General features: G+C 49.3%; 1 protein-coding gene across 2 annotated transcripts in view; it reads right to left on the reverse strand.

Moving 5' to 3' along the window:
- Nucleotides 1-5,188: 5,188 nt before the first annotated feature.
- WBP1L (WW domain binding protein 1 like) overlaps nucleotides 5,189-20,443 on the reverse strand; it is a 59,655-nt gene continuing 44,400 nt past the window's right edge. For both annotated transcript variants that reach the window (XM_065638854.1, XM_065638855.1), the window contains exons 2-4: nucleotides 20,208-20,310; nucleotides 9,119-9,280; nucleotides 5,189-7,655 (exon numbers count right to left, since the gene is read on the reverse strand). In XM_065638854.1, the coding sequence (XP_065494926.1) occupies nucleotides 6,910-7,655; nucleotides 9,119-9,280; nucleotides 20,208-20,310 (1,011 nt within the window). In that variant the 3' untranslated portion in view covers nucleotides 5,189-6,909. The remainder of the gene's footprint in view (nucleotides 7,656-9,118; nucleotides 9,281-20,207; nucleotides 20,311-20,443) is intronic.

The raw sequence follows: 20,443 nt of genomic DNA on the forward strand, positions 1-20,443 counted from the left end.
CCCTGGATCCCAGGCAGTGGTTATGTGGGATGGGATGGGACCACAGAAGCAATGACCTGCCTGCCTTATGGATGTGGGGTTGTCCGGATAAAGCTGTTCCTAACACAGCGTGGCTCTGGCTATTTTTTGGGCAGGTGATGGAGAGCAGGGGGAGGTGGGAGGGTGCCTGAGATATATGGTGCCCCCACAACTTCATGTGAGCACTGGGCTGAGCTGGGAGGCTGTGGCACCTCTACGGGACTGCTAACACAAACAGCCCCTTTGCCCCCCATTGATGTGGGGTGGGAGGCTGGTCCAGAGACAACCATAAGCCATGGAGACCAGCCACCCACACAGCTGGCGGGGGGAAGGAGGGCCCACCCCGGCCAGCGAAAGGGGAAAAGTGATCAGTGGGCAGCTGGGGGGTTAGGGATGCCCAGGCTGTGCCCAGCAGCTCTGACCCTGGGCAGAGTGACCCTGGCTGGTCCTGCTGGGATTAGGGGGAGCAAACACGACGTGGGCTGGGAGCTGAGCCCGCCACGGGGCAGGGGGAGCTCCCCCAGCCCTGCCTTCCCCTGGCCCATCCTGAAACAGTGTGCCCCTGCCACTGGGACTCCTGCCCGCTCCTTGCGGGGAAAAAAAAAGGGAACGGCTTGGAGCATTTACGCCCACACACACATACGTGTGCACACACATGTACACGTGCACACATGCAGCCCCTTCCAGAGGGGACACGAGCAGCGTGTAGTGCCACAGGGCTGTCCGACCCTGTCCAGGGTGCGAGCCGCCATGGGGGGGCACAGACAGCCCCGGCTCCAGCTGAAAGCGTGAGTTCCCACTGCTCAGGGACACCGACAGCACCCAGAGGTGCCTGGACCCTGCGGGCTGAGCTCAGCTGCAGCCCCCCAGGCCCGGTGTGTGGCCCCACGGAGCCGGGGGCTGCTGACATTCATCGTGCAGCGATGTGGCATCTCCCACCTGCATTGTGTCCCCAGCACCAATGCTCACTGTCCAGCTGGGTTATGGCCGTTACCTCGGGCAGCATAACCTTCCCGTAACACGAGGGGCCATGTTTGCTTTTGCCAAAAACCACCATGCATGCAATTAGGTTTCTGGTTCTCTATTACTTGACCTCTTAATATTTAACTAAATAGCAACACAGCTGTGGCTCAGGGCACCTAGAGGGAATGCAGCTGGGACAGAGGGGAAAGCCCCGCACAGCCCCGGCACGGTGTGACACCCCCAGCCCTGCACACTCCACATTATTCCCCTTCTCTACCTCCCCCTGCCTTCTCTCTTGCTAGCAGGTGGGAAAACTGACATAAAACCTCCCCACCACTAAACTTTCTACTCTGTGTCTCAAAGTGTACATTTTCTTTTGACCCACCAGCACCTTGCTTTCCCCCAGCCTCCTCACAGCTCAGCATCTGGTGGCAAATGGGTCCTGTCAGCCCACATCATAGGGATGGTGAAGGAGACATGTTTGCAGCCCAGCACAGCACTGGGAGCACCTTCGCTCCTCCCAGATTGTGTTTGTGAGGGGTCAGGGTGGTCGGGAGGAGCTGGAGAAGAACAGCGGTGCACACACCTGCCCTGGGGACAACCCTTGGGGCGATTTGTGCAGTTGACCTGCCAGAAGCAGGGCAGAGGGGAGCACAGCAGGACCCCAGCCCCACTGCTGCTGCGTGGAGTCTCTGCTGGCTTGTAAGAGCTGAGCCCCACACACCTTCCCCCTCCCCTGCCCATTTCCATCACGCCAGGGCTGCTGCTGCAGTTCCGATCCCTCCACCTCTGCCAGCACAGACTGAAGCTGGCTGGGCGAAGGGGAACTGAGCTCGAAACAGGTTTGGGAAAAACTTGGCTAAACACGATGCTCTGGGCTTCCCTGGGAACTGGCACCTGCATGCCAGCCTGGTCCTACCGCTGCCCCAGGTCTTGTATGTGCTGGCGGGGAAGGTCCTCTCCAGTTTTCTGCAGTCACCAGTAACCGCAGCATCCTGACGTTTCCAGGAGCATCAGCCTGGGACCTCCAGCACTGCTGTGCCCCTTTGCTAAGGCACTGCATTTGCTCTGGGTAAGGGAAGGGGTTTTCTCCCTGCACCTTGCACACATGGTGCCATTGCCAAGGCACTCACAGCGAGGCGTGTGTGCTCACAGCAAGTGCTCCAAGCCAGGGTGTACCTTGGGGCAGAAATGGAGATTTTGGAACTGGGGATGTTTCTAAACCGCAGAACGCCTCCAGCTGCAGATGCTTGCACAAAGCTCACGTTCCAGCTGGATTTCCACGTTCTGTCCCTGAGCCTGGAGACCAGCCACGTGCCGCAAACCCCATTGCCAAGTCCAGGGGGGCATCTTGCCCCCTGCCCCAGCTCACCTCCTCCCAACCAGCCGACCAGGAGAAGATGTCACCGTGGGGAGTTCAGTACCCAACACCAGCTGCCCGGCGGCTCATGAGCTGGTAAACAGCCACCAGCATGGCTGCTCCCCATGCTGGGAACGGGCACAGACGCTGCTGAATCATTCGGCTGGTATTTCTGTCCTGACAGCTGGCCCGGGGCTGTGTCGCTGCGCTCAAACCCCCAGCCCCACCAGACAGTCTCACCTGGGCTGTGGGGCACCAGACTCAGGTCGTGGTGGCCCCTTCCCACTCCTGTGAGCCCCCTGCAGAAGTTGGGCTCCCCTGAGACCCAAGACACGCAAATTCACCAGCTCGGACAAGCCCCTTGGCTTTGTTCAGACCTGGCAATGGGCAACCCAGTGACCCAAAAAGTAGGAGGATGAGGTGGCTGTGCCCAGAGGAGAGCCGAGGGGACCTTGACATCTGCCACCAGGTTTTGGCCACCCAAGCGTGGGCAGGCACTGGGAATGCCAAGGCTTTTGCTGCTGAAATAATCTTGCTGCTGTAATGGTTTGCGACATGTTGGGTCCCCACCCTCCCCGTGAGGCTGCTTGGGGCAGGAGGGAGAAGCACCAGGGAGCTGGGAGGGCAGCTTTGGAACCAGCGGCTCTGTCTCCCTGTGGCAGAGGGGGTCTGCAAGAGAGAAATCAGTGACAGGAGAAAGGATGAAGCTTTTTCATTCACAGCTCTTCCCACACTGTACCCCAGGTACCCCATGAAGCAGAGGTGCGGCTCACCAAGGCGAGACCCACGGGCACTGTGCAGAGCGAGCCCGAGCCTTTCCACCACACAATCTCATTTTGGGGGGCATGGCTACCTCCACAGTACTTAACTGACCCAGCTGCACTACGGGGCTCAGCTGGGGAGCACCAGACAGCCCCGGGCTGTGCTGGGAGAGCCACGACCAGCGCAGGAGGAGTGGGCAACACTCAAAATACCTGTGGGCTCTGCAGCAGGCAGGGTGCCAGGCGAGCTGAGTAAGCACAAACCTCGGGACACAGCTGTTCTCCAGCTGAAAACAAATTGAGAAAGAATCCAGCAGCCTGTGACCAGCCCCAGCACAGAGACTGCAGCACTTGCACCACCACCATGGCCCCCGGTGCAGGCACCGGTCCCATCTGATAAAGAGATCCATGCTGCAAGGGAGGGGAAAGGGGGGAACCAGCTCTGACGAAGAAAGGCGACTCATCCTGTCCTTCCCAGGCCGTCCGTCTGGGATGCTGTGGGGCTCGCCTCCAGCTGAGGGGCTGCCAGACTGCCCCCCTCCCTGCCAGACCAGGCTTTTGCTATATAAACAAAAGAAAAAAAAAAAAAGGCAGCGGGGAGGGGGCATGAGAGGGAAATAAGGGGAAAAAACCTCCCCAGGACATGTTGCGCTGGGAGGGTGGGCAAGGGCCAGGAGGCTTCGGAGGGCCCAGGGGAGTTTTTTCACTGCGGGGGACCGTGCCCCAGCTCTGCTGGGAATGGGTCACCGCAGGACGTGCCCGGCCGGGGTGTGCGGGAGGGACGAGGCTGATGGGCTGTGGGAGTCAGGCCGCACGGGGCAGGAAGCGAGTGTGTCCTGGGCTCTCGCTGCTGACGCACGGCCCAGAGCAGCGAGGGGCACCAGGGAGCCCAAAGCTCCCAGCGCTGGGCGGCGCAGCCTCACGCTTTCTGCAGAACCTGCCAACTTCGCTTCTGTCCTGGAAGCTTGCTCAGGTTTCCTGCCCCAGGAAGTTTTCAGTGACTACATGCAACACAGCAGCTTAACTGCACCTCAGCTTTCCTCCGGCGGGGGGACTGGACTACATGATCTTTCGAGGTCCCTTCCAATACCTAACATTCTGTGATTCTGCGAAGCTCAGCTGCCCGGTGTCCCGCCCTGCACCACTCCTCCCCACACTGGCTGCTCCTGGTCCAGAAGCCTGAAGAGCCACACTGATGGTCCTGCTCCTCCTCAGGCACATGTGAGCTTAAGAGACCTGGTTTGTGCCCTGTTTGTTTCTTGATGGTTTTTAAAAGCCTGAGACACCTCCAGGCACACCATTGCTTCTTCCTCACTTTTTAAGATTAGAAACGTCAGTTTGGCTTACTGGTACTCACCTCTATGTCCAGAGAAGAAGAGGGTGGTTCCCCTGCCCTAAGTGGGATGGCAGGAAAGCAAACACAGATTTTTGTCTTATGCCAAGAGAAACATTGGCAGAGGGTTTCCCACTGGCACAGGGCCGTCCCCAGGATTTACAGCAGTAAAACCCCACTCTGTTAGGACCAATGTGCTTTTTTAGCTTCCTCTGTGGCGTGAGGAACAAAGCCAGGTGCCAATACCTAGAGAATTCCTAGGGGTGGCACTGGGGATCTTTAATTCTCTTCTCAAAAGATACGCGTGGTTGGTGGAGGCAGCTGGAAGCGGCAAGTCCCCAGGGGTGCACAGCGAGCCAGCCTGGCCCTGGGGCACGCACAGGGTCCCCGTCACCTCTCACACTCCAGGCAGCCAGGAACCAGGTCTCCTGAATCCAAACCAGAATCCTTCACTCTTGAGAGCACCCTAAGACACAAACTGAAGAGCTGTCCTCATCAGCTGTTCTGATGGAAGAGAAAGGCTGTGATGAGCAAAGGAGTGGGATTCTCCTAAACCTTGTGAGGTAAAAGTGCTCTCCTCAAATGTGTGAGTAAAATACTGCAATAAGCACCACCACCACTTGTCTTGCTGTGCCATCAGTACCCAGCACACTGCTACGAACCTCCAGTTAAAAAAAAAAACAAACAACAAAACACAAACTAAAGACAAATCTTGCTCTTAACTCACAAAATGATACACATACACAGGGCAAGTTATCAGAAAAGGCATTATATTTTGGTTTCCACCTTATTTAAAACTGATTTTGGTTTTCAATCAATCAAATCTGAATATGTCTGAGTTCAGCTTTCAATTTTTTTTCCCTATAACAGTAATGATCTGGATGACCATAATTATAAAAGGGATGGGGAGAAAACCCAAGAACAAGATACATAGTCTGAACTGTGCTCTCTTCCATATGAGCACTCCAGGGAATGTTAGTTTCAGCTTTTTTTTCTTTCTTCCCTTTGGGTTGGTACTAACAAAATCTCTACCGTTTATTAAAGCAAAGCTACAGTAAATTTTCTTGCAGTCATACAGCAGGTTTTCATATTACCAGTAGGACTCGCATGCATGGATTGCAGTCACACACACACGCTCACAGACATTATACAGTAGCCAGTTGCCACCATTAAAAAAAAAAAGAAAAAAGAAAAAAAGAAAACATTCATTTCTTTTAAGTGGTCAACATTAGAATCGCACCGAACTTTTGGATTAAAAAAAAAAATACTGCACAGGTCTTCCACATCTATATGGTAAGTCATCCCTTTGCAATGGACGGAGCTCTCGTCTCCATTTGTTCAACATGCATTGCTGAAGCTTGAAGGCACGCTGGCCAAAGAGAGCCCTGTTCTTTTTTTGTCATCCTAACTCAAGTGTGCTGCTCTCAGGGTGCAAAAAAAGGAAAAAAATAAAGCCAAGCCCTTTTGCAGCACACTGGGAAAAGGTCATTCGGAGACCACAGTACTTGGAAGGCAGCCCAGCTGCCTGGATTCTACTTCTAACTGTGCTCTTGGAGGCATTGAAAGAATACACTTGTCTTTAAAAATGACATGTAAAGGCAAATTTCTGCAAACCTTTTCTTTCCAAACTGCTTACAGTAGACTAACATTCCTTCTGGAAGAAACTGGTCCTTCAGTCACCAGCTTCAAGTGGGAAATTTCCTACCTGCTGTCTTAAACACTGAAGCACCAGAGGTTATAGGGCTGATGTGTTGAGGCATTCATCAGCTTTGGGAAAACTTAACACAAAAAGGGAAGGAGGGAAGGAGGGAAGGAGGGAAGGAGGGAAGGAGGGAAGGAGGGAAGGAGGGAAGGAGGGAAGGAGGGAAGGAGGGAAGGAGGGAAGGAGGGAAGGAGGGAAGGAGGGAAGGAGGGAAGGAGGGAAGGAGGGAAGGAGGGAAGGAGGGAAGGAGGGAAGGAAATCCCCAATGCCTCAAGAGCACTATATCAAACCAGAACTCTTGGGCTACTGACTGCCGGCACTGTCAGAAGCTGCTTGCTTCTGGGAAGACACCTGGAGGGTGAAGCTTTACGGTGATTTCGTATCCTCCCAGGGTGAGATTTGCTGAGCTTTACTGATTGCAAGATAAAGCAGTGTTCTGGAAAACTAAAACCAACAAACTCTTAACAACCATCACCAAAATCACCATGGAGAAAGTTCCATTTGTTAGAAGGTCTCATTGAGAAACATCAGTCCCTGCCCCGCAGAGCAGGACGGACATGATTAACAAAACCCAGAGCGACCCGTCCCCCACAAGCCGGGCCTTCAGGGACTAGTCCCCGAATTATATTGGAGGGGGGGAAAGAAAAATAAACTAAAATAAGAAGGTTGTATCACCTTTTCCTCCTGTTAAAGTTTTAATCCTCTTATTTCACTCTTATTTCTTTGTTGTGTGTTTTATTTTCCCTCCGATTCTCCCTTCCACTCTGCCACCTTAGCTGTGGGAGTTATTGGTACGAGAGTTTGGAGAGTCCTGCTCATTTATTGTGTTCAAGAGTACACACACCGGCTGCCGGGGCAGGTGGTGGTGGCTGTGTTCGCGGTGCTGCTCTTCCGTGGCATTAAAAAGCCCTTCCTCCTCGTCCCCGTGGGGGCGGCCACTGCAGCTGTCACAGAAGTCCAGGGGCCCATCCAGAGCATCATCGATGAGCCCATCGAACTCCTTGAGGTCGTCATCGTCGTGATGGCCCCGGTTGCATACACAGACTTCGATGCCTGAGTCGCCGGTGAAACGACGCTGCCTGCCCGGCGTCTTGTCCTTCACGTCGGGAATGGCGCTGCTCTGCTCTAAGCTCTCAGAGCTGTAACCTTTTAGCAGTTCCTCCTTGCACTCCACATCCTTATCGGGGCCAGCCCTCTCCACTAGCTCGGCTCCCGTGCTGGTACCTCCAGGCTCGACACTTTGCATTTTGGCAACCGCTCGCTCGACCAGCGCGGTGGTGGTGGGGGGCTGGAGGTCCCCGAGGCCGGGGGATGCGGTGTTGTCAGTACTGCTGTTATTGCTGCTGGGCGCTGCCGAGCTGCTCTGTGCTGGCTGCAGGTTCCTTGGCATGTCCGGGATTGTGCTACTGCTGCCTGCCGGGACGCACTGCTGATGTAAGGCACTGTATGGTGGCGGGGGGGTCGGCGGTCGGTTCACCACTTCCTCGTAGGGAGGTAGTAAATAATTTGGCAAAAACCCTAAAAGTGAGAGGCGAGGAGAAGTTATTTCATGAACAGCTTATCTCAGGAGACAAGGCACTAATACAAGTCAGTATGTCATTTGTCATCTACCGGCATCTTCCCACTGAACAGCAAAATGGGCCTTACACGGGGATCCAAAACTTGGCCCAAAATGAGACATGCTAGGTTTTAGAGAACCAGCAGTCGCTGCACAGGAGGCACAATTACAGGAGGAGACGGACACAGCTGGGAACAGCAGCCTCATCTCCTGGCTCTCAAGTCAACACTTAGGGCCACCAGGAGAACCTCCCACCGCCACCATGTACCCTGTACCCCAGTACAGCCCCATAAACCACACCAATGGATGGCCTGTGTTGGCTGGAGGGAACAACCTGGGTGGTAACTCACCAGCCCTCTCCAACACTGGCTTCTTAGCTGAGTTTCTACTTTCAAGAGCAAAGACTTCATTTCACAAAGATTTGTGCAAATATGAAGAGACACGAGCAGTTACGAGGCCCTTAGGATGCTGGCTTTTGGTTGTTGCTTTAGTTCTGGATTCAGTTTTTCTGGTGCAGTCAGAATAAATTGGCAGCAGCGGCAAGCGAGCTTGGTTTATTGTACTTACAGTCCCTCAAATTTATGGAAGATTTTGTTTATTTCTTAAGAGGCAATAAAACAGCCTATACAGACAGAATGGACTTAAATACTGGAAATATTTAAAGATGGCACTGTAGTTTTCCATGTGCAATGGTGTATCCCTAGGGCCGGGGAGGAAAGCGCTGCTGGGGATTATTTCTGAGGTGGCTGCAAGAGTTAAACGAGAAAAGCAAGTTCATACATGCAATTCAACAGTCTGTTACAGGAAACTCAGTTGTGGTACCTCCAGTCAAAAGGCCCAGACTCGCTGTTCTCTCCTGCGCAGCAGGGCACAAAGGAGTGAACAAAGCAATTGTACTTTCCCTGAGCCATGGGCAACAGCTCCTTCATACAAACTCCTGGGGCTGCTCACCAGCAGCATCATCTGGGATCTGTAGCACAGGCTGGGAGCCAGCACGGTCTCTGCTGAGGCACCACTCCTATCCAGTCTGTTTGACCAAATTTTGTGAAGCCACTTCCCACATCTCAGTCCCACTGGCAGCAAGTGCAGGCTGGGAAGGAGGAGCATTCACAAAGTCCTGAATGAGATATTTTAAGAACCTTCTCAGAAAAAGACCCAGGGAACCACTGCACTCACAGAGCCAAATCAAGGGTGGGTGTGAAGGTTCTGTAACTGCTGTGGTTCAACTCCAGACTCAAGGGAGCTCAAACGCATCCAGCAGCTGGAATATGTCACCTCCTCTCTACAAGCCAAGCTTAGGCAGCAAAGCTGCTCCTTGCCTCTTGCAGAGCCCAACCACTGCTCCCCACTTCCCGCCAGCATGGGAAACTCACTGCTGCCCTGCTCCCCATGACCTCCAGGAAAAACAGTGTGAAGTACATACGGAAATAAAAGGGCAGGGCTGAATAGTTATGGGCTTCCCGGTAAGCGATCAGGTTGATCTCGTGTTGCCGCTGCTGGGCCTGAAGACGATGCTTGGTGCGTCGGTGATGGCAAACACAACAGCAGCTGAGGATGATGATGATGGTCCACACCAGCCAAAACCCTGCGGGGGGAGAGAACAAGTGTTGGCCACAGCGTGAGAGCCACATCCAACCCCAGCAAACCCCACGAAGGCGATGGAGAAGATCATCAGAAAGCCTGGATCTGAACCCTGCACTGCTCTAAAGGCAAAATATACGGTGTGCCAGGAGGCTTCGACATGGACCCGCCTGCGTGGGCGACTGCTGCTCTGAGGGCCTTCACCGCATTGGGTAATGCTAAACACGCTTTGGTACAATGTGGAGCATGTTCGATGGGCACAACTCTGGAGAAGAATGAAACGTTGAGACAGAGCTAAGGTTCCCCCCACCCACCCCTTGGATATTATTTCTTCCAGCTGAAAATATGAGCAGAGCTGTGAATAGCATTGAACTTGCCTCCCACAGCCACTCGGGTTTGAAAATAACAGTCAAGACACAAAAGACACTCTGCAGATTGACCACAGAAGAAGAGAAAAACCCCAAACACTCTGTTTTGCTTTTGTTTGCACTGCTCTTTAACTTCCAGCCCAAATCCTTCATTGTTACGCTTAACAAAAACACACTCTTTTTAGATAAATGTCTCAAAATATTTTTAAAACTTATTTTTGTGTTCAAGGTCTTAAATTATCCAAAATGCGACTAAACTAGCCCGCCACTCCAAATCCTCAAGAAACCTAACTTTCGTTCTGTTTGTGGCCACTGCTGGTTTCTGTGCACTGTTGTACCATACGTCCACTGCTCTTTAAAAGGGAACTCTAAAAGAGCACTTCCTGAATTTTCTCCGTTCCCTCCAACATGTGGAATAACCCCTTCTTTCTGTAGATCACCCTTCATGCACTAGAAAAATGTTTCTGAGACACATTTCAGAGAGCTGTAACGTTCACTGCAGATGTGGCTTTTGTCTCCTGCAACTGCCACCCTCAGCCCTACTGGCCTCAGAGGTGTCTGTCATCTCCATCTTTTTCAAGCTCAGTTTTTGCAGCTAAGGATACCAGGAGAGCTCCCCCTTTAGAAACATGTAGGCCTGGCAACCACTCCTCAGCAGAGGTCATGACACTGTTTTTCTTTCGGTAAGACCTCTGCCACTATTCATTTTTCCCACAGAGACAAAATGAAGACTCCTACAGCCCATTTTCAGCATGGCCATTCTGCCCTGGGAGATCAAACTGCTTTTTTTTCTCCCGAGTAAAAACGTCTAGTCCCACCTTTACAATACCTTGATATTTCCAGCATCCCCTGCTGAGTAAGCGATGTTTTCTCTGCTTAAGAGCTGGGTGGGGAAAGGTGAACAGTTTAGGAATTTGAGGAACGAGAAGAGTATTGCTCTGGCTCAGGACAAAGTGCAATCGACCCGTATCAGCCATCCCAGAGCCCTGCACCGGGCTGTTTGCAGGTGAACTGGATACGCCGTTTCGTGCCTCCGAGCATTTTGAGGAGGGACTTTCACCTCCCTGTGTCGTAACCCAAATTCTCCATGTATTTGGGCACGGCAAACTGAAATCTCTCTCTCACCTTGCGCAACCTATTTCCCTAATGGACTGGATTCCGCCTTATACCCAAACTTATCAAAACTTGCTATCAGATGAAGGTGTTACATACTTGATGTTTTTGCTGGGCTGGAAATCAAGGTTCCTAGGCAGTTTTTCTAGCCAGCCTGCTCAGCTGTACCACGAAGGGCAGAGAGAAGACTCTGATCTTCACTCCAGAGAAGCAAAGGATGAAGCACTCAAGCTGCTCTCTGCACTTCCTTCAAACAAAGCTGAGAAAGTGTCGACTGACCTCTAAACACCCTCCTCTTTCTCAAAAGTCCTTTTCTCAAAGTCCCTTAAGGGACTGGTCTAGTCCACTCTTCCCTCCAGAGCCAGGTACTCGCAACCACTGTCTCACAGTTCGAAGACTCCCACCAATACACTTTATTTCTTACTAAGTGGAGGTTCCTTGGCTCTTGCTTGCAGAGGAAGCAAGAACATACTCATCAAAAGCAAGAACATGCTCATCAAAAGCACTGGCACAGCACACCACTGTGCATTGAAGCAGGCCTGCAGTTCATCTTCCAAGTACTCCTCATTTTTGAAGAGCAGTCTATGATCGTGTTTTCAAAAACAATGGAAAGTTACACCCAGCCATCCAGGGATTTTAGCTACAGTCATGAAAACAGATGCTTTTTAACACATTTGATCATGTCCTTTTCCAAGGACTCTAGATGCGATGGTAGCAAGCAGCACTTAGTTGAGATGTCCTGGAGAACTGCCACTGTTAAGCAATCTCAGCTGTAGTAGCCAAATTTTTCTGCAGGGAATAACTGCTCCCACCCAAGCCTGCATCCAGAAGATTAAAAAACCCCTAGTTCTTCAGAAAACTTCTCTACCCATTCTAAAGAAAACCCACAGTGCTCCGCAGACAAACTGATGCACAAGCTCAGAGTAGGGGTCAAAGTAAGCTCAGCCATCCCTGGGAAGACGTGCGGCAACTCTGTAAACAACAGGCAGTAACAACATACAACAGTTTAGGATAATAAATTAATGCTGGATCCTACTGAAACCACAGGTGGCATTTTAAGTAAACAGACCATAATTTACTGGATTGCAATTTGGCCATGGTGCCAGCAACAACACCTCCATTCCCATGCAAAGAGTCTATCCACACTTGCAGCCACAAGTGGATGAGATCTGTTGTTTTTCATAGGAATTTCCAGAAAAAGAACCCACTAACGCCACGTTATTGCCTGGTTTCATTAACCGCTGACACTTCCTAGCGCTTCTAGGAATGACTCGGCACAAGCCCAAGGACTTGCCTGGATGATCACAGGAGGTCAGCAGTGCGTGCCCACTACAGCCATTTGCTGGCCTGGTTCAGAAGAGTCCTCTTTAACGGCTTTGTCCCCACCTTGTCACACAACAGCACATCTGCACCGCTGGGCTGAAAGCCCCCCCCAGTACATAGGAAGCAACAGGATGGGACACCCATAGGTGCTGAGGCACACAAGGGGCTCCTCGGCTGTCACTTGAGCAGCGGTGCCAGCGCTGAGCGATGGAGAGGGCGCAGCTCTGCTTGCAAGCCCAGCACAGTGCTGGGAGTCCAGGGCCTCCATAAAAGATTCTACAACATGCCCCAGCCAGAAGTTTGGGCGCAGCTGCAATTCTGGCTGCAGAACAGAAAAACTGTAAAAGCCTAGCAAATATATAGTATGGTCATTTATCTGGAATAAAGCTATGCATACGAGGCCAAGTGCAATTGTAAATATTATGTCTAAAAGTATGGAGCGAACAGTGAAGATGTCCAGGGCTGAGCTCTGCATTTGCAGCTCTGCATTACACCTGGTGATGCTTGGCTCCAAATCAGCAGCAGGGAGGCAAGCCCAGCACAGCACTGGCCCATGCACACAGCCCCTCATCTGGCAGGAGGGGAAGGAGAAGAAGTTCAAATTCACCCAAAGACAACACTACACGAGCGGGGAAACACGGAGGATGAGCACAGTAGTGGTACGCGCTGACACCTCATTCATGGCAAAAGCTGCCACTGGCTCTGCCTTGTGCTGAAAATGGGCTAAATGTGCAAAGGCAACAGAAGTTTGGCATTAAAATGCCTCTAAAAGCCAAGTAAAACTGTGCTTCTAGTTGCCTTCACTGTCCTCAAAAGCCTTTCCGGTGCTCTACAGCATGTGCCTCCTTCCCAAATGGGCACAAGCTGTTTTTCAGCTGCACTGTACTGAGCTGTCGCTGCAGCCATTGGAAAAGGAGAAAAGGTTGGGAGACACTGGGCATCCTGAGCCAAGTTTGCTATTTAATGTCTGATTTGAGAGAAAGTATTTCCCACGGCCAACCCAGCAGTGACCACCAGGAACAAAAGCTTGTGGCAACCTGAGGGCAACATGCATGACAGGCAGAGAGCAAACAGGGTCTTTGGAAAAAAACAACTGCTGATGGACAGCATCAACAGAAGCGATGCACCAGTTTGAAGCTAAACATGCACCAGGGGACTGTCAGACCTAAAGGCAATTTCAGGCTCGCTCTTGGTTTACGGAAGAGTCAGAAGTTTAAACACTCTCCAATTCAAAAAAGGCCAAGTCCTGAGAAAGACTGCTATATTTTCTGTCAAATTCACTGGTGATGTCAATGGGTAGATAATGATGCAACCAAAGAGTGAATCACACACAGCCAAGGAGCTGGGTTTTGCCAAGAGGTTTCCCTGCCAGAGCATCAAAGCCTTTCATGAAAATAAGAAAGAGAAGTATCAGCCTCTTACCCAGCAAAGACAGGCTCAGATCCGCACGCTCTACACGAGTGCCAAGCTCAGAGTCAGAATGGGAGCTGCAGAAAGACCTGGGAACAGAATTACCTCCCATGAAAATCATCTCGCAAGCAGAGGAAATACCTAAGAATGAGAAAGCTGCTACATTTACAGCTTCCTTGGGGAAGGGAGCCCAGCCCCTCACATGGGCACACACTGGACACGTTTTCTGTCAGCCATGAAAGAACATGCCAGGCTTAGAGCTTCAAGAAAAACCTTTCTGGGACACCAACCATAGCTCTGCCCAAACTTAAAAATAAAATAATTTAAGAATAAAAACCTCAGAGCATTCCTTCCTCATGAAAAAAAGGGGTGAGCAGTGTTCAGTTGGATGCTATACTGTGTTTGCTGCCTGGGATGTTGCCATCAGCATTCCCGTTGAGGGAAGCTCCTTTTATCCTGTGCAAAATGGAAAACATCTTCTGGAGCGTTCCAAGGGCAGGAACAGAGAAATCTGCCCTCAAGTTCACGGTAAACTTGGGCAAATGCCATCATACTGTTGGCAAGAAGTCCCCTAAAAGCAAGCCAAAACATACTGCAAAGTGGTTTTGTGTCTGCCTGACAAGCATCTGGGTAATAGCTTTGGCTCCATGAGAGCCAGTTCTGAACAGAAGGAGAAGTGGGACAATTTCATTGACTAAAAAGTGATGTCCCAAATGGTGGCCTCACAGTCAGCCGTGGGGAAAAAACTGTCTTTCACAGGGCCAACTCCATCATAAAAACAGGAGAGAGCCTTAATTGGTACCACAACCTGGAGGCACTTGGGTTTAATAGTGTCCTTGGCACAGAGACTGTGTGGTCTCCTGCCACTTCAGACACAAGCCTGTACGAATCAAGGCAGCTGCTGCTCAAGAATGTCAGATGAAGGATCGAGGCCACAAGCCCATGAACATTTTAAGAAGGTAAAAAAGAGGCTGCTAAATGATGTGGCCCTCTCCTGCGTCTCTCCCATACCTCCTGCTGCCTCCTCCACCTCTTCTCATGCCAGCACAAAGTTGTGTGCAACTGTGCTTTGAACCGGTTTGAGGGAACCAGAGCAGGTTGAAACTCCTCTGCCAAACAAAGCAGCAGCAAGAGAACAACTGTGACTTTCAGTGACAGTTTTATGTCAGTTTAAATCAGTGGAACTGCAGACCCAGCCTGACCACACTGCAGGAAAACGTTACTGAATATTTGTGGAGTACAATGGCAAAAGGAAAAAGCTGAAGACAGTATCTCCAACTCCTGCTTGCTTGCTCCCAGACTGGTAACTCAGACAGAGGAGATGGACATTAACCACAGCTGGTTTCTAGTTTTCAGAATAGAGTCCAGTATACACGGTACACCTGCTGCCATGAGATGAGATGGAAAAGGACAGGTTTCAGAAAAATCCTTTGCTTGTCTTGCAATGAGAATCAACCTGAAGCAGTAAATCTGCAGACACTATTTTTATGCCTCTCCCCTGGGGAGGGAGCCTTCAAAAAGCAACTGCTGCTGTGCTCCAGAAGACACATTTGTAAGTCCAGCCAATTCCAGCTGACTTAACCTTCCCAAGACACCTGTGTTGGTAAAACATACATTGAACAGTGGTCTAACAGAGATCAGAGGGTTACATCCCGCTGAGACCATGTTCAGAACACCTGGGAACAAGATCTGGAGAACACTCTGCATCAACAGATCTGGATATTTGGTGAAGAGCTTGGCTGGAGGTACCGGAGGCAGGGGCTGAAACACCACCAGCAAGCTCCCTTGCCTCTCCTTGCTGTTTACCGCAGAGCAGGGGGAAGCAGGCCACAGGGGGCAAAAGTCAGATCTGCACAGTCAGACTGTGCAAGACAGCTTGCCTTCTCCTTTGGGTTTGTGAATTCTACTGAGCCACACCAAAACAAGCTTCACATGACTTTGCTGCCTGGATTAGGCTACAAAAAGTACAAGGAAATCAGGAAATAACCCCTTCGGTGACCCCATTTATCATGAGTTTCTGCATGGCTGTGAGATGTTTTGTTTGCTCTATACTTTCAGCTGGGCTGTGTCATGGCAGCGTTATCGCTGGAGCACCAGCTGAGGAGTAACAGCAGCCAAACGTCAAGTTTGATACTCCTAGGAAAGAGAAAGCAAGTACAACCATGTAGGAGGCTGGGTGAGAGGCAAGGAACAGGGCAAGTCCTGCTCTGAAGGATAAGATAACACTGGATGAGGAAGAAAACATGGGACTGATATACTGTTTGACTGAGGGCTTTGGAGACTGCAGCAAAATCTTGGAAATGAACTCCTATTATAAAGTTGACCTGGAACACGTACATAGTACAGCAGTTGCTTTAGTTTTAGCAACTAAGCGAGTCCTTGCCAAAATTTTCTGGCAGCATGCTTTCTGGAGAAAAGAGCTGTCTAGAGATTCCAAGGGGAAGTGTGCAGAAATGAGCAAAATGTTCAAAATCAGCAAAAACATCAACTGTGCTGCCTGCAAACAACATTTTTTCCTGTACAACCCTTCCACTAGGGCCCAAACAGTCAAGATGATCTTTTTTTTTTCTTTCCGAAACAGAGAGGATCATTATTACTGCTAAAGCAGCCAAAATGAACAAAAATAGGCACATCCAACATCTGAACACTCCCTCATAGCCAGTGCCGGTTTGTTGTACAGCACCTAAACAACCCAAGACCAGCTAAGCCCTCTAACTTTGAAATCCTACAACAGATCTTCTGCACGCATGGAGCAGCTGCCTGTTTCCATGCTCTACGATTCCTGAAGCACAGTGGACTATTCTTCGAACCACACCATGCAAAATACTTTCCACAGTTTTGCTTCCTGTGTTGAGAGCCTCTGGAATCGTCTAATTTCATGCTGGTCCTCAACAGGCAAGGAGAAACACAAGGATGGATGGCAGGACATCTGGATTTGGTTTTCAGTCCACATTATACACTTAAACTTGGGAAAATCCAGAACGTCTGAGCATTAACTCTTAACCTGCAAAATACAGGAGCTGCATTCCTCGATTACCTTCTCTCCTGTATTTTGAAAAGTGGTATTTTGGAAAATTTGAGCAATATGACATCTGTCAGGCCTGGACAAAGGCCAACATTGGAAAACTCCAGCAAATCTCAATCACATCATAACAGACCTGAATAAAAACTGATAGTAAGCAAAATCCAGCAGCTGCTGCCATTGTCCCAACACACAATCTCACCCTTGGGGACCACGAGCTCTCTGGGGAGCCCAAAGAAATTGTTACACGAAAATGCTGAACCAGCTCAATCACCACCCAAACACACACCTTTCCCTGCCTGAGGAAATGCAACAGTAAAGCTCCTTCTTCCCTTTTATTTTTTATGATTTTAGTCCAACGAAATTAAAAGACATACTGCACTTTGTTCCCCCACAGCTCAAGTTTGGTAGCTGGTGACAAGAACTAATTAGACCTTTATACAGCTATTAGACCTATATATAAAAACCTGGATATAGTTTTATTATTTGGCAACATGGTACTATTTTTTTTTTTTTAAATGAGAGATGGGTGGGGAATCTGAACCGGGCTGTTATCTAATTTTAAACACAGGCTGTCCACCTGCTTGCATATCATGCTCTCCATTCCTACATTCCACCCCCTAAAAAAATAATACCTTGATTTGCATCCTATTCCGCTATTCTCAAGCTTATAATTACTACAACCTTAATTGCTGTCCAGAAATGTTGAGATCAGTCATTTTCAATGACAAACTTCCCTCAAATTCTTAAACAGGGAAAAAGATCCTTTTTACAGGAAACACTCCAAATGGCCACAGGACAGGATCACATTTCAGAAGGCATGTCCGGCAAAGACAGACCGGTCCATTTTAAATGCCACCCTCCTCCGCTTCTTCTCCCCACAAAGCTGTGGTGGTAAATCAACCCAGGATTTAATTCAACATGACTAGGAAGAAGGTCTGTTTTCAGGCACATAAAAGCACTGGTGGTCTGAGAAGGTCAAGAGGAGCAGAAACTTCTCAAAAGCTACTTGAGTCCATGTACACACTGGTTAAAATCAAAACACAGAACAACCATGAAGCCATACTTAAAAGGTGCTGCTAAGTTAACTGTTCATTAACCAAAAGTTATTATTAACTTTTAAAAAGCTAATATATTCCCAAGCATGTAAAGCTGTTGCTCTCTACACCATCAATTCACTGCTCATGTTAAGACTATTCACGTACACTATCACTGCTGTTCACTTTGAAGGTCTTAAGAGTGCTCTGCCACATGTACCTACCAAAAATACTCAACAATTCCTGGAGCAGCAGATAAGTTCTGCAGCTGTAGTCGCAAGCTATAGAATATGAGTTTGCATTTAAATGACGTGCTCCCCCGTGCCTCCTCCCAACCCCCATCTCAGAAACTTCTTAACACTCACAATGGCAAAGCAAGCTTTGAAAACATTAACCAATTTTAAATCAATGTTGGATGTTCACCTGAATTTGCAGAAACCCTAGAAGAACAGATCTCATGTTTACATTATCCCTCTCATCTCAGCATGGTATATGATGCTCTCTGCAATGCAGAAGGAACATTAATCTCAACACAAAGGAACCACCCAGCAGCACGTGCAACTAATATGTTTATTCCATGATCTCGGCCTGACCGGTGGTGTGAACTGTGGAGTTCTCCTATGCAGGGACAGGAGCTGGACTCTATGATCCTTGTGGGTCCCTTCCAACTCAAGACATTCTAAGATTCTATGACCTGTGTGCTTGCCCCTGAAAGAAGCCTGAAATATTCTGCTTCCTTCTAACAAAATCTGGTTTTATCTTCCAAGAACTTTTATGATGCAGCCAGGCACTGCCAACAATAAAAGTCTGTGCCATACTGAGAGCACAAAGACAATTAAAGTAAAACCATTCCACTAAAATGGCAGGGGGCTGTTGCTCAGACTGTATTGTTTGTCTGCAGTTCAAGTAAGCCTCTCCGTCCACGATGTCCATGCAAGAAACACGGTGACCATACAACAAGCTGCAGTGTGCAGCTGTACTCCGTGCTGTTGCTCAATTTAGACCCTGCTTGCCACAGAATCTGTAGGGCCTTGCACAAATGCCTCTTCCTCTGCATTCCCACCCACACAAATCCAAAACTGGGTCTGACCTTCCCCACTCTGCTTTGTCCACGTATCCCCATATAGTCCAAACAAATTCCAGCCATCTGTCCTGCCTGTGTTGCTGACTGCTATGATCTGAACAAGGGAGCCCAAGGCAGTCACACTTTCATGCCTGTTTCTCAGCCTGCCAGGGTCCCTGGAGCTGCCCAGACAGTCCTGAACCGTTTCTTGAACTGTTTGGAGGCTTCTGAAAATAAAGCTGCTGTAAAAGGTCTACAGTAGACTCAAATCTGCCATTAGTATTGACACAGCCAGTCACTACAGTCTGATGCACGCTGTGCCTTGAAGGAGTCTGAGTCCTGCTTAATTTACAACCACGTCCTCAGTGCTTCACTGGTTAATTTAAAAAGTAAAAGCGTGTTTCTAGACTAAAGGATGAAGTGTCAGCTATTCCTGTCCTTGGATCCAGGTTAAGTGACACTCTGTATGTATAATACATTTCCACACACACACTACTTTGAGAAAGTGAAACTGTGGGCAGAGCGGAGGGATTAAGTAGATGGCACAGTTGCATAAATCTACAAGACGCCATCAGGTGTGGTAAGAAAATATCTGCAGTCTCTAATGTAGGGTACAATGATCAGAGCTCCACATTTCCAAATTCTGGGAGCACAGATGCCTTCTCAGCCTAGGCTCCTGGCAGAACACCACCACATCAACAGCAGTGTGCAACCCTTTGTGTTTCTCCTCAAGAAAGGAAGACACCATCAGACTGGCACCACTCTAAAAGTTTGCCCTTAAAATTCAGCAGTTCTTACTTTCCTATCCTTTCAACATGCCATTTTTCCATTTCTCTTTACCAGAGTTTTGTTGACCTGCTTTGACCTGCCTGCTGCCATCTAAAGAGACGTTAGCAGGTATATTCACTCAACCACTCACTAGTGACATGGGTAGTTTTAAACCCGAGATTTTGGGAAAGAGGATATAAAACGGGTTGCAATGAGCAATGATCCTCACACCCCACAGTATTCAGCCACTGTCAGCCCACAGGATTTGCCCAAGACCCTCTCCACCCAAGGAGCTTTACTCCAAACACAGTGTGTCCTGAAGAGAACAAAATAAACATCCTGGCCCCTCTCCTGGAAAGGACAGCTTTAGAAAGATAAATCAGATTCAAACTGTCATTCTTGCAAAGAACTAAAACAATAAGATGAAAGATATTGAATTAATTCTCTGAGTGCATAAAATGCTAGTGTTATGCGTACTGGCATTTCTCCCTCAAGCGTGGTTTCCTCACTTGCATACAATGTTGTTGGGTTTTTTGTTTTAGGTTGTTTTTTTTTTTTGAACACCCCCAGCATTGCCCAAATAACAAATCTCGTCGTGAAGGTGGCAAAATGACCCATTACTCCTCAAAAAGCAGGCAATGCCCATTGTAACAACCCTATTTCCCTTTCCATGTCAGGTCAACTCAGTTTGTGCTGCAGCGAAATGCAAATGGCAATACATAACAAGGGCTGAACACAAAACCCCACGGGACACAAGCCAGACCTGTAGTGTAGTATGAGAGCCATGCAGATTAGGAAGGGAAGCCATACAAAACAGAAGGACTTACACCAGAGTTCATAGTAGTAGTTGCAACACTGGGATTGTCCACAACAGTGGCCCGTTTCACATATGTAACTTTGATTGTTGACACCCATGCAGGTTTCCTTGTCCTAAAATTAAACAGACACACTTTTAAGATGCTTTGTCAGTATCTTCTGTAAATGTTATCTTTTACTCAATGATCTACAAGCATTTGAAATGTCTCAAGTTATTGGTCTTGGGAAACTCTAAAATACATCAAGA

This window comes from Caloenas nicobarica, chromosome 7 (assembly GCF_036013445.1).
Source record: "Caloenas nicobarica isolate bCalNic1 chromosome 7, bCalNic1.hap1, whole genome shotgun sequence".
Classification (NCBI taxonomy): Eukaryota; Metazoa; Chordata; class Aves; order Columbiformes; family Columbidae; genus Caloenas; species Caloenas nicobarica.